Consider the following 12855-nt stretch of genomic DNA (forward strand, 5'->3'; position numbering starts at 1 on the left):
GTGAGTCCCTTTCCAGAACTACCGTAAGATCTTCTGGCGCTGTTACTGGGTACATGACCTTAGGACTCTGAGTCTCTGTTGGTTTCCTTTCACATGAGAAAATCTTAGTTGCAGAACTGTCTGTGGAGCAGGCTGGAGGATGGATTTGGGTGGAGGAGGCTCTCAGAGACAGCACCCAGTAGGAGGGGCAGAGGGAGAACCTGGGCTCTGTCTCCAGGGTTTTTCAGTTGGAAAGTTGTGTTGTTAGGAACCACCCAGATGAGTCATAGGTTTGCGGGTGGTTTGGGCACCTTCGTCAGCTTGTCAGAGAGGGCTGATAACAGGCATCACCCCTGAAGCTGTGGGAAGGAGCCCACAAGTCCTGCAGGGATGTCTGGGGTCTGCAGCAGAGCACTTGAGCCATGAGCCCCTGGCTAACTCATGGAAGCTGGGGAGAGAATGTCTGCCCAGTACTCACTGTCCCAATGGGACTGTAGGCCTGATGCCTGGAGAGGGCAGCTGCCCATCTTCTGATTTTAAGCTCCAGATGATACTACTTCAGGAGCACTTGCCTCCTTTGCCATGGGACCCATGGCAGCCTCCTCCCTCCACAGCTCCCACAGATCTAGAACGTACACATGGCAGGTGTTAAACAGGCACTGGGCGTGGGGAAGGTGGCTGGGATTAGATCTTGGCTTGGCGGTGTCTGGGAATCTGGGAACTGTTGGGTTTGGAGGTGAGCAGTGGAAGAGATGAGACAGCTCCCAGAACCTTGTTATTCATCTCCACCCTCTCTGCTTTCTAGTTCCAGTGGCGATTCTCCCGGGAAGAGACACGCAGCAGGCAGATGAGGAAATCCAAAGGTAAACGCAGCGCCAGAGACAAGCAGCAAGCAGAGGAGAACGATAAGAATCTGGAAGACCAGTTTCCCAAGGCTGGGGATGTGGGAAACTGTGTGCTGGGGACACAGCAGTGGGCCAGAGCCTCTGAGGTCAGGGAGCAAAGGCAGGGCTTGGGGGCTGTGCAGAACGGCCCTGCTGGCCACAGCAGGGACTCGGAGGCCCCCAGGCGCTCAGACCCCACCCTGGAAGATGAGCTTGCTGCAGAGCCCGCTCCAGCAGAGGCAAATTGAGTCCGTGATTTGTGCTAGGCCTGCAATGTGATGGCAAACCTTGGGGGAGCTTGCTAGCAGCTGGTTCGTTCTGTGTTATCCTCTGGCTTGACCCATTGTTAGCTCAGCGGGCCCTGGGAGGGCTGGTGTCCGAAGGTGTTGTTTTCTGAACATCCACTGGAAAGCTGTCTTAATGACCCACTGACGTTAGAGTGTGAAGTTGGGCTGTTCCTTCTAGACCTCAGGGTTGGAGGCCTGGTCCCAGCACTTCCCAGAGGGAGGGCATGGACCACACAGTACTTATACTGCCCCACAGGGCTCCAGGGCACATCTGGGTCAACTTCTGGGACATCCTTCGCTACAAACCAAGGTTTTCGCTCACTCCTACATGCTGCTGCTCTGGGCGTACTTAGTAACTTTAACCCTGCAGCCCTGCAAGCTGTCCTCCTCCACCTGAACCTGGAGACCCTGCTGTGTTGGAAGGTGACGATGTTGGGGGAGGGGAGGTGCCCAAGCCTCCTGTCTTTCTCAAAGTAGTTCTATAGATACTGGAAACAAACAGGTAATTCTTTACACGCCTGCTCTTGCAGGATGTTCAAGAAAGTATTCTGTATTAATATTAATGCCAAAAAATGTTGTTTTTAAATTTTGTATCCCACATCTATGAATACGTCTGTCGTTTCGGGCGGTTGGTAAGTGGGTGCCCTTGTGCGCTGTTTTTGCTCATGTGTCATTGACTGAGTTGTGTGCTGTGCCTGCCACTTGTTCTTACTGTTCATAAAGTGTTGTTAAGGCTTTAAGTAGATGCATCTGGCAAACCTTAGAGAGAGAATACCGTTGTCTCGATGGAAACAGCCTGTCTCTTTCTTGTTTAGTTACTTAAAGCAATAAATCATCTGAGTTCAGTATGTGGTGAGAAGTGTTTACCTGGTGTGGAAAAACTCTACCCCTCATGCCCCGGTGACAATCACACTTTCTGCTCCCGGCAGTGTGGTGGGCTGTGGCGAACAGCAGAGCCTCTGAAGCACACGGGGGTTTCAGGCTTTGGTTAAAAAGACGTGGAAAGTGAATCAGATGCCACCAGGTGAGAGGAGAGCACAAGTTAGTGGTGATCAAACTCCTTTAACCTCAACGTTGATTCAGGAGTGTGGTTTCTAAGGTGTCAAGTACGTTATTTAATGAGGAAAACCTTTTTCTTTTCCAAGTTTATTAAAATAAAATCTGTAAAGCCTTGTGCAGCGATATCTTTTTTAACCTTATGTGTCTGGGTGTTTTGCAGGTGGGTATCATGTGTGTGTATGTGTGTGTGTCTGTGTACCAGTTGCATGTCTGAAACTTGCTGAGGCCAGGAAAGTTTGTCAGATGCCTGGAACTGGAGCTGCAGATGGTTGGGAGCCTCTGAGGCTGGAGGGTTTTGGTTTGGGGTACATGTTTCAGTAAGTAACACTGATGTTTTATTTACTGTGGGGGAACTTTTGAATTCTTTAGGGATATTGTTCCAGTATCAGGCTAACAGATAATACTGGGCTCTCTTCAAGGTTTTGTGTTTTTTCTTCTCCTTTGTACCCTGTTGATTCTGGCAGGTGTCACGGTATCATGGAAGGTCTCAAACTAGCTGTACTTTGGAAAAATAGGCGCAGTTAACAAAACCATATAAACGCATGTGTTTTGTACATGAATATCGTTACATAGTCTGGTGTCACTAAAATGTGGTGATGTTGAAAAATAAGATGCAGTATCATCCTGTCTCATCTATTGACTCCATGCCTAATGTAATTAAAATCATCTGGGTTCCTTTTCTTTCTTCATTTTTTATGCACAGAACATTTCTAAGTTTATTAATTCAGAATTATAGAAAGTTTTGAAACCTTTAATCACACATGAGAATAAATTTATCAAGTTTGCTTTCATAATCTTTTTAATTAAAATATAATTACATCATTCTCCACCTTCCCATTTCTCCCTCCAACCCTACCCATGTGTCCCCCACACTCCCTTTCAAGTCCACGTACTCCTTTTAAAATTGTTATTGCTGCATGTGTACACACACACATGTAAAACCAACCTGCTGAGTTTAGTTGCGATTACATGTATGTATATGATTTCAGGGCCGGCCACTTGGTGTTGGATAACTAACCTGGGAGTTCATACCTGGGGGAGATGAACTCTCCTTCTCAGCAGCCCCTGGTTTCCTAAGTGCTTTGTCTAGGGGTGGGCTCGTGAGATTTCCCCTTGCAAGGTCAGTGTCTCTCTCTATTGGTGTTCCTTGTGCAGGTCTCATGTCGGCAGCCACGGCCTTGCAGTTTTGTGGGTGAAACTTCCCTGGCATTTCTAGGAGGCACAGTCTCGGCAGCTGTCCTCTGGCTCTTCCGGTCTTGTCCTCTGTTCTCCCTCTGTGTTCCCTGACTGCTAGGTGCAGGAACCTCTTGCAGAGGTGCCCACTAGGCCTGAGAACCCCACTATCACTCACTCTCTGCATTTTGACCAGTTGTGGTTTTCTGTAATGGTCTCTATCTACTTCAGAGACAAACATCTTTGATGAGGGCTGAGAGCTGCACTGACCTGTGGGGATGAGGATACGAATTTAGAATGCAGTTGAGAATTATGTTGAGCTGCACTGACCTGTGGGGATGAGGATACGAATTTAGAATGCAGTTGAGAATTATGTTGTCGTAGTAAAGTGGCAGTGGTAGGTTCTCTTCCAAGATGACTTCAGCAGCCCTGGGTAGCTGGCTAGGTTTCCAGCACCAGGCATGTTTTCCCTCCTGTTGAGTGGACCTTAAGTCTGGTTAGAATGCTGCTGGTTACCACCAAGATGAATGCCACTGCTGCCCCTTCCGGGAGCACCTTGCAGGCCTGTCATTGGTGTGGTCATAGGTGTCACAGCTGGGTAGGATTATCGGTTGCCCCCCTCACTTGGCTGTTTACACAGCACCATTAAAGCTAGTGCTCCGAGATGAGGCTTTGGGGTCTGACCCCACTGCAATCTCCGAGTCCCATATCCAGAGTGCATGGTGTCTCTAGCAGCAGGAGCTCCCTTCAACCCCTGGGAGCAGCCGAAGGCAGCAGCAGCCGCTGGTGTTAGTTTGTGAGTCTCCTGGACTCCCCTGACCACCAACTTCAAAGAGGGTCTTTCATGTTTGGTAATTGCGGTTTTGGTGGAGTGTCTATGGCTCTTGTGAGGAGTATTGTCAGTCTAAATGACATAGCTTCATTAAGAATACTTATGCACATAGACTAATTGTATTGTATGTGATTTTAGTTAAATAAACGAGAATATCATTCCTTCTGGCTTTTTAAAAATCCCTAGAGCTATTCTTCCCTCCTGCCCCCTCCTTGTACAGACTTTCCTCTCTCATTCCCACTTAAAGTCCCCCATTTCCCCACTCCCCCTCATATCACTATTTCCTTCTAGTACCATACACATACACAGATACACACAGACACAGAGACACACAGATACACACACACACAGATACACATAGACACACACACAGATACACACAGACACACATACAGAGATACACAGACATACACACACAGAGAGACACGCAGACACACATACACATGTATACACACAGCACATACACACATGCACACACACATATATATACACACAGCACACACACACCACATGCACACATACACAGAGCACACGCGCGCGAATTCACACGCACACATTCACACACACAGCACACACACACATGCATACACACACAGACACACACACATGCATACACATAGCACACACACAGCACACACACACAGCACACAGACACACACAGCACACACACACACACACAGCATACACACACACACCATGATCCCTTGTACTTCCCTGGTTTCTGTGGTTACCTCAGGATATATACTCACATATGGAGATTAGAAGCTAGGAGCCACAGATGAGAGAACATTTGTCTTCCTGAGCCTGGATTACCTTAGTCAATATAATATTTTCTACTTCTGTCATTTGCAAATTTCATGATTTCATTTTTCTTTATAGCGATATAGCATTCCATTATGTTTATGGACCGCATTTTCATTATCCATTCATTCCAGTATGTATATGGACCACATTTTCATTATCTATTCATTCCATTATGTTTATGGACCACATTTTCATTATCCATTCATTCCAGTATGTATATGGACCACATTTTCATTATCCATTCATTCCATTATGTTTATGGACCACATTTTCATTATTCATTCATTGGCCGAAGGACATTTAGGTTGTTTTGAGGCAGGGTCTCTCTATGTAGCCCTGGCTGTTCTGGAACTTCCTATGGAGACTACGCTGGCCTCTAACTCACAGGGGTCTGTTTGCCTCTGTCTTCAAGGCACTAGGATTAGAGGCGTGTGCCACCATGCTTGGCTCTTTCTGATTTTTTAATGAGGGCACTCAGAAATAATTTCTGTGTGTGGCTGCTTCCAGTGTGTTCCTTGGTTTTGTTGTGTTATTTTCACTTTCATGCAGTTCCAGGTAATTTTTTCTTTCTTGATTTTGTTGCCCTGTTCATCATTCATTAATTAACTGTTTAATCTCTGTGAGTCTGTACATATTTGTTTGCTGTTGATTTTAAGTTTTAAGATACATGGAGTTTGTTTGTTTTCTCTCTCTCTCTCTCTCTCTCTCTCTCTCTCTCTCTCTCTCTCTCTCTCTCTCTCTTTCTTTCGATTTGTTTTGTACCCCAGGATGAGGTCTATTCAGGAGAAGATTCCGTGGACTGTTGAGGAGAATATGTATTTTCGTGTTTGGGTAGAATACTCTGTAGATATATGTGAGGTCCATTTGATATATAAAGTCATTTAATTCTGATATTTCTCTCTCTCTCTCTCTCTCTCTCTCTCTCTCTCTCTCTCTCTCTCTCTCTCTCTCTCTCTCTCTCTTTTTCTTCTCCCAGAGCTGAGGACCAAACCCAGGGCCTTGCGCTTACTAGGCAAGCGCTCTACCACTGAGCTAAATCCCCAAACCCCTGATATTTCTCTGTTTATTTTTTGTCCAGATGACTTGTCTATTCGAGAAAGGGGCATTGAAACCACCTGCTATTAATAGTTGGACGATAATCTGTGTCTCTAATTTCCGTAGTACGCTCTTTATGGAACTGGGTGCACCAGGGTTGAGTGCATGTGGTTCTTGGTTAATTGTCCCTTGATTAGAGTGAAGTGTCCTTTATCGCTCCTGATTAATCTGAGTTTGAAGTCTGTGTTGTCGGATGTTGTGTGGCGGTGCCCACCTGCTTTCTAGCCCATGTGATTGGAGTTTGGTTCCCCCTTTGACCTTAGGAGTTCCTGTCTGTAAAGCCGAGTTCCCTGCAGACAACAGGAAGGTGGGCTTGGTTTCTTGACTCCATTCAGACAGCCTGTGTCTTTTAACTGTCGTTTAGGCAATTAATATTGAAAGTTATTATTTAAGGTGTGTGTTGATTGCGGTTGGTGTTTGTTTTCCTTCGTGTTTCAGTAATTACAGCTTTGTCTGTTTGCCTTCTGGAGGCTCCAGGCTCTGCTTAGTCCTCTCTTGACTCCTAAACATCACTTTCAGTATTCTCACTAGGCTTCTTTGGTGAACATAAATTCTTTTGGCCTGTTTGTATGATGGGAAGTTCTTCTTTCTTCTTCAAGTACAGCAGAAAGTTTTGCTGGGTACACAGTTGGCTTTCAAAGTTCCATTGACCTGGGGGTGGTGGCGCACGCCTTTAATCCCAGCACTCAGGAGGCAGAGGCAAGTAGAACTCTGTGAGTTCAAAGCCTGCCTGATCTACATAGCGAGTTCCTGGACAGCCTGGGCTACATTTGCTTGTGTGGTCCACTTCTCTCCTTTGTCCGAGGCCTAACATTCTGTAGTCAACTTAATGCCCTCTACCTGTAAGGCTTGTGTTTTCTAGTTGGGTGATTGATTCAGCTTCATCTCTGCTTGCATTTTCTTTAGTATTTCGGTTTCTTTATTGAACTTGGTTTTCAAATCCTGGATTGTCTTTGTCATTTCATTCAGCCTTATTTTGTATTTTCTTGGCTGTGATCTTTAAGCTCCATGAACGACTTATTTTTCTCTTTTCTAAACTCCTTGATTTCTTAGAGGAAGTGTTTTGTTTTGATTTTACATTCCGGGGTTCATCTTCTCATCAGAGACCGTTTCTAAAGGACTGAAGGGAGGCATGCTATTTTGATTATTCACATTGTATGTGTTTCTATAATGAGGGCTGGTTTTGTAAGCACTAATACTGTGTATATGAAGAGCTTGATCCATGGGCAGAAATGGATCTTGATGCTGGCTGGCAGTGGCAGGGCCTGCTAGTCTACTTATCTGGCCCGGCCTCTGTAGACTTCAGTACTTCCTGCCTTTCTTACAGTTTGTAACCACAAGCAGCTGGGATGCAGGCCATTTCAGGCCTTACCTTTAAATATGCCTGGGTCCCGAGTTCTTCATTTCCAGCACCCTCGGTGTAGTGGTTCAAGGTGGAGCCTCACGGGGGTGTTTATCACCTTGGCTAAGCCACTGTGATCGAGAGCCTTATCTGTACTGAAGCCTGGTGCATCCCATTTTAGCTAGCAGAAACGTGGCAGCAGTATTAATAAAGTCCTAGTTTATATGGTAGTGGCTGTAAATGACAACGGGGTACATACCTGTAGACTCCTCGTCAGAACCTTTGAATCTCCAGACCATGCATGCCTCACTGGAGTAGCTGATCCTCAGTGGAGTCTGCATTCTAACTCACTTCTGTCCTCTAATCCAACAGATAAATCACAGATGACCCATGCTGGGAAAGGCTTTTTAGGAACAGCTCTCAGTGGTGGTAGTGCTTCTCCACAAGATGATGCTGAGCTCAGACCCGTCACTCTAACGGCACACTGGGCATTTCACATCCAGCATGTTAGGGGCAGCAGCATGATCCAGGTCCCGTCCTGTGGGGCTCACAGTACCCAAGAGTTAAGGACGTGGGGGTAAAACAGACACCAGGAGGGAGAAGGGGCAAGGATGGCAGGACCTATTTCCATAGCCCCATAGGAAGGCCAAGGAGGCCCTGCGTGAGGAGAGCAGGGTGGGTCCCTGTGATTAGCTCTCTGTCCCCTAGGCGACCCGCTGACTGCACAGCTTCCCCAGAGAGCTTGGGCTTCCTGTACCTGGCTTCTAGAGTCTGGAACAGGAAAGCATGCGGATGTCACATCTCAGGGCAGGACTCACTGGACCTTTGGCTGGGGTTTCTGAGGTGGCTTTGCCAGAGAAGGAAGTAAAGCAACATTTGCCACGGGTTCCTGTTGATAGCAGTTGTTTCTGTGGCCAGACTAAGAGAATGAGGCCCTGGGTAGACTTCCCTGGTACTGCCTGTGCGGACTGCAGTTCCCTCCCGCGGAGGCAGAGGGCGTCGTGAGACCTGTGTGATGGCATGAGCGAGGGATCAGACTGTGCAGGGTGCACTAAGGTGTGGGTGCTGGGGAGACCATAAGAAGGGCTTTGTGAACTGGTGGCGAGGATTCTGGTCCTGTCTGTCCTGCTAATAACCTTGGCCAGGGTCAGAGACACACTGGTCAGTTTTAAGCAGGAAAATGACAATAGATTTGCATTTTTTAAAGAAGAACTCCTTGGCTGCTGCATAAGAATGATGTGCAAAGGGCCCAGGTGGGGTGGGGCAAGGCGCGTTAAAAGGCTGGTGCTTCCGGAGGAGTGCTGCTGCCTTAAATGGGAGAGACAGGGATCTGAGAACTGTTCAGCAGGAAAACTGATTGGATTTTGTGATTGGGGATTGATCATCGAGGGAGACACTGAAGTCGCCAAGCTGCTAGAATCAGATCAGCACTGCATTTCCTCCTTGAAGTAAACAATGGCCTTGCTATTAGCGGTTCCCTAGAACCTCTGTGTGTATCTGTTTTCAGGGCTCGAGTGACCAATTACCACGAGTCAAAAGTCACTAACACTCAAGTCTCGGACGAGGTATCGCCGAGAAACAGAAGGTAGCAGAAGCTGCAGCGGGTGGCCGAGGAGACCTGCCTGCCTGGGTGTGCCGAGCAGAGCCTGAGCTCTGCATCCAGTCTTCCCAATAATAGTGGTGCGGCCCCCTCAGCCAGTACTGGAGGCCGGTCCCACGCTGTCAGCTGTGGGGCTGTGTAGTGGGGAGGGAGTGAAGAGAAGACCTCCTCCAGAGATGGGGTCGATTGGCCTGTGAGAGAAACGCAGCTTGCCCTAACAGAGCAAAGGCTGTACTTCTGTATTTAGATGTGTCGCCCACTAGGCATCAAGTTCAGAATGGTTCTAGAGTTTTCTGCTGCCACATTTCACCTAAAAAGTGGGCATGGAAAGTTCCCTTGAACTTTGTTGAGCCCTCTTCAGAAACAGCGGTGGGGCTGAGGCGTTGGCGCAGTGGTCAAGAACACCAGTTGTACTGATCTAGCAGATGAGCAGACTCAGTTCCCAGCAGGCATGTGGAGTGGCTGGCAGCCACCTGTAACTCCAGCCCCGGGGGATCCTGCGCCCTCTTCAGGTCTCCAAGGGCCCATGTACTCATGTGCATAGGCACAGGCACATAATTAAAAAGAAAACATTTCAATCTTCAAAAACAACAAGAAAAGAAATTATCTTAAAATATTCAGAAAGAAAATTCATGATCTTTAGGATAACATTAGACAAACATCCATGTTACTCATGTATCTGAAGAATAGGGACTAAAAGTGAAGTGTGTATAAAACCTAAAACCTATTCAGAGAAATGTCCTTAAGGACAGAGATGTCATGTGCCGGAGGTTTGTAGGAAGAACTCAGGGACATCCATGTATCAGAGGCCCATAGAAACCCTTGAACGGAAATGATCAGAAAAGATCTTCCCCATAACTAATCTTATACTCAAGCATCACCACTGCAAGGCAAAGATTTCTAGAATCTGCAAGAAAAATCACCAATTCCCACTTATGGGTAACCTCATTAGACAACAGGATTTTATAAAGCAAACACAATTAGTCTTAAAGGGATATATATATATGAATATATATATATTCCACTACCCTAAGAATAAGGGACCTCAATTTACAGTAAAATCTCTTGGAACTGTCGTCCACATTGATTGTAATGTCTCAAGTGATTCTAAACCTACTCTCAAGTATTCACTTCCATTATCCATTTGTCAGGGTCACCGAGACTTCCAGTTACCAAGTCAGTGGTTGCTGGTTAGAACCATCATAGCAGAGACAGGGCTGACCAGCCCACTCTCAAAATGCTTTCCTTGGGTGACAGCCTGTTAGAGCACTGTGTGTGTCCCTGTGAGCTCCAGGCCTCAGCAGCCCTTGACTTAGGGTGAGCCACTGACAGAGCACACACACACACACACACACACACACACACACACACACACACACACACACACAGACACCCCCCACACCCCTACACACACACTCCACACACACACCTCTGTAAAGCATGAAAAATAAGCCTTGGGTACAAAATGACACTAAAAAAACCTCACTGCTCATCTTTTTTGGTTGCTAAAGCATAAACTCAAGATGTATTAATTGATAAATTGGTTAATTTATAAGGGAAAGAAAAGGATCCTGCATCTTTCCTTTACAGATTCATTTTGAGGTAATTGTTCATGAGGGCAAAGTTCTTTATGGAATAATCAAGGGTAATTCGTTCGGGAAGTACAATAAACGGGTAATTAATCCTTAGTAATTAATGGCTGCTGAGACAATCAGGTGAAGTGTTAGGAGACCTTGATACTAGGTGGATCAGGCAGACAGACGTTTAGGCCACTGTTCCTTCCTGACATTAGCAGTGAAACAGGCCATGTCTCGTGCTACAAAAGGAAGTGTGTGCACTTTATAATGATGTAGTCTTGCAAAAAAATTAACTCTGACGCTAGTTCTAGATTTAATTTAACGGCCAGTTTACATGAAACACAGAGGACAAGGGACCATGTTAATAGCACCTTGTGGAGACAGTAAATTGGGTTCAAAATGTCAGAACCTGCACTAGAAAGATAACATCTTCAACAAAGGAATTTGGAAGGACGTAAGTGTGTGAGTGTGTGGGGCAGGATGTCACCTAGTAAAAGAAACTTAAAAGACATCTACTTTTTAAAATTGTTGTTTTTAAGTGTGTATGTGTGCATGCCTATGTGAGGGTTGTGTGCACAGAGAAGCCACAGACATTGGATCTCCCTAGAGCTGGAGTTACAGGCAGTTGTGAACCACCTAGCATGAAACAAACTTGGTTTTCCTGCAAGAATGGTATGTCTCCAGCCAGACATTAACTTCCCGATGTGCAGGCGTGAGGATCTGGGTTCAGGAAGCCGAGGAAGGGGCCTGACATGGACCTCTAGCTTCCACCCACACTCAGTCTGTCTGTCTGTCTGTTTGTCTCTGTTTCTCTCCCTCTCGTGTGTGTGTGTGTGTGTGTGTGTGTGTGTGTGTGTGTGTGTGTGTGTGATACACACACATGATATCAGTGTGACTTGGGGCTACAGGGAGACACTGTGTGATGATATTAGTGTTAAATGATATTAGGAATCACTGTGACTGGTTCTGCATGGGAACACTGGTTGTGTGAAATGATTCATCTGTTACAGATACATACTTAAGAATTTACAAGTGACATGGCAAAACCAAGAAGAATACTGGCAGACATGTGACATTCATTTTACTGTCTCCTACTGTGACATACAGTTGGAATTTTCCCTAAGAGTCACTTCCTCCCTCCCTCCATCCTTCCTTTATTGGCTAGAACTGGGCCCCAGGGACTACCGTCATCTCAGGGCTCCTCGGCCACCTGCAGACAGTATTGGCAGAGTGCTTCCGGCTTGTAGAAAGCCCCTCTGAGGGTACGCTGTCCAGAGAAGCCAAGTATTTCCTGTTTTCTAGGGAGCCTTGTGCCTGTCCTGACAAGATTTGAAAAGACTCACCTGTCGTATTGGCCTGGCTCTTGTCAGAAACACTTTCACAAACTCACAAGGCTGAGGAATTCTCTTTAAAGAAAAAAAAATGGTTAGATTTATTCATTTTTGTTTTCTGTGTGTTTTGTCTTCATGTCTGTCTGTGCACCACATGTGTGCACGGAGCCCTCAGTGGTCAGGGAAGGGCAGAGGATCACATAGAACTGGAGTCAGGGATGGTGGTGACCAGCATGTAGGTGCTGGGAATGAAACCCCAGTCCCCTGTAAGAGCAGCCGGTGCTTGGAAGTGCTGAGCCATCTCTCCAGCCCCTACCAGCTCCTAACACATCCTTTACGGGCTCCTGCTCTGGGTAAGCCCTTACATAACAAGTGTTTATGGAGTACTCAGACCTCAAAACAGTGCTGAACAAGACCGGGGTCTGCCTACACCAAGGAGTGAGTGAGTGGCTGCATCAGCTCCCCTGAGCATCCCGAAATCCTTTCTGACCAGGACAAGGACCAGCAAATGAGTGATAACATCAAGTTCATGGTGTTATTCATATGATCACATTAATCTCCTTACAACCCTACAAGTGGTATGCATGCCTGTTCATACTTACATACAAGTGTAAACTTGGACATAAAGCAAAAATCACCCAAGCAACTTGAGCAAAGTCAGGTACCTAGGAGACGGACGGTACAAGAGCTCAGCGCAGAGGTTCTCCCTGGCCTCTGCTCCTCCTTCACTCTGCATGGCAAGCCACCCTAGCTGAAGTTTCCTTGTTTGGAATACCAGAGACATGTGGACCAGCCTGGCAGCAAGGACGGCGGGCATTCTTGCCCCGGGGATCACAAAATGCTTTTCAGTGCTGGAAGGAATAACAGTGCAGGCAAAGGCCGTGGCCTCAGC

The 12855-nt window shown here is 46.6% G+C and overlaps 1 protein-coding gene across 2 annotated transcripts in view; it reads left to right on the forward strand.

Annotated features, from left to right (window-relative positions):
* Rftn1 (raftlin, lipid raft linker 1) overlaps window positions 1–1998 on the forward strand; it is a 210470-nt gene extending 208472 nt beyond the window's left edge. For both annotated transcript variants that reach the window (XM_076557581.1, XM_076557580.1), the window contains exon 10: window positions 785–1998. In XM_076557581.1, the coding sequence (XP_076413696.1) occupies window positions 785–1111 (327 nt within the window). In that variant the 3' untranslated portion in view covers window positions 1112–1998. The remainder of the gene's footprint in view (window positions 1–784) is intronic.
* Window positions 1999–12855: the final 10857 nt, after the last annotated feature.

This window comes from Peromyscus maniculatus, chromosome 21 (genome assembly GCF_049852395.1).
Source record: "Peromyscus maniculatus bairdii isolate BWxNUB_F1_BW_parent chromosome 21, HU_Pman_BW_mat_3.1, whole genome shotgun sequence".
NCBI classification, from domain to species: Eukaryota; Metazoa; Chordata; class Mammalia; order Rodentia; family Cricetidae; genus Peromyscus; species Peromyscus maniculatus.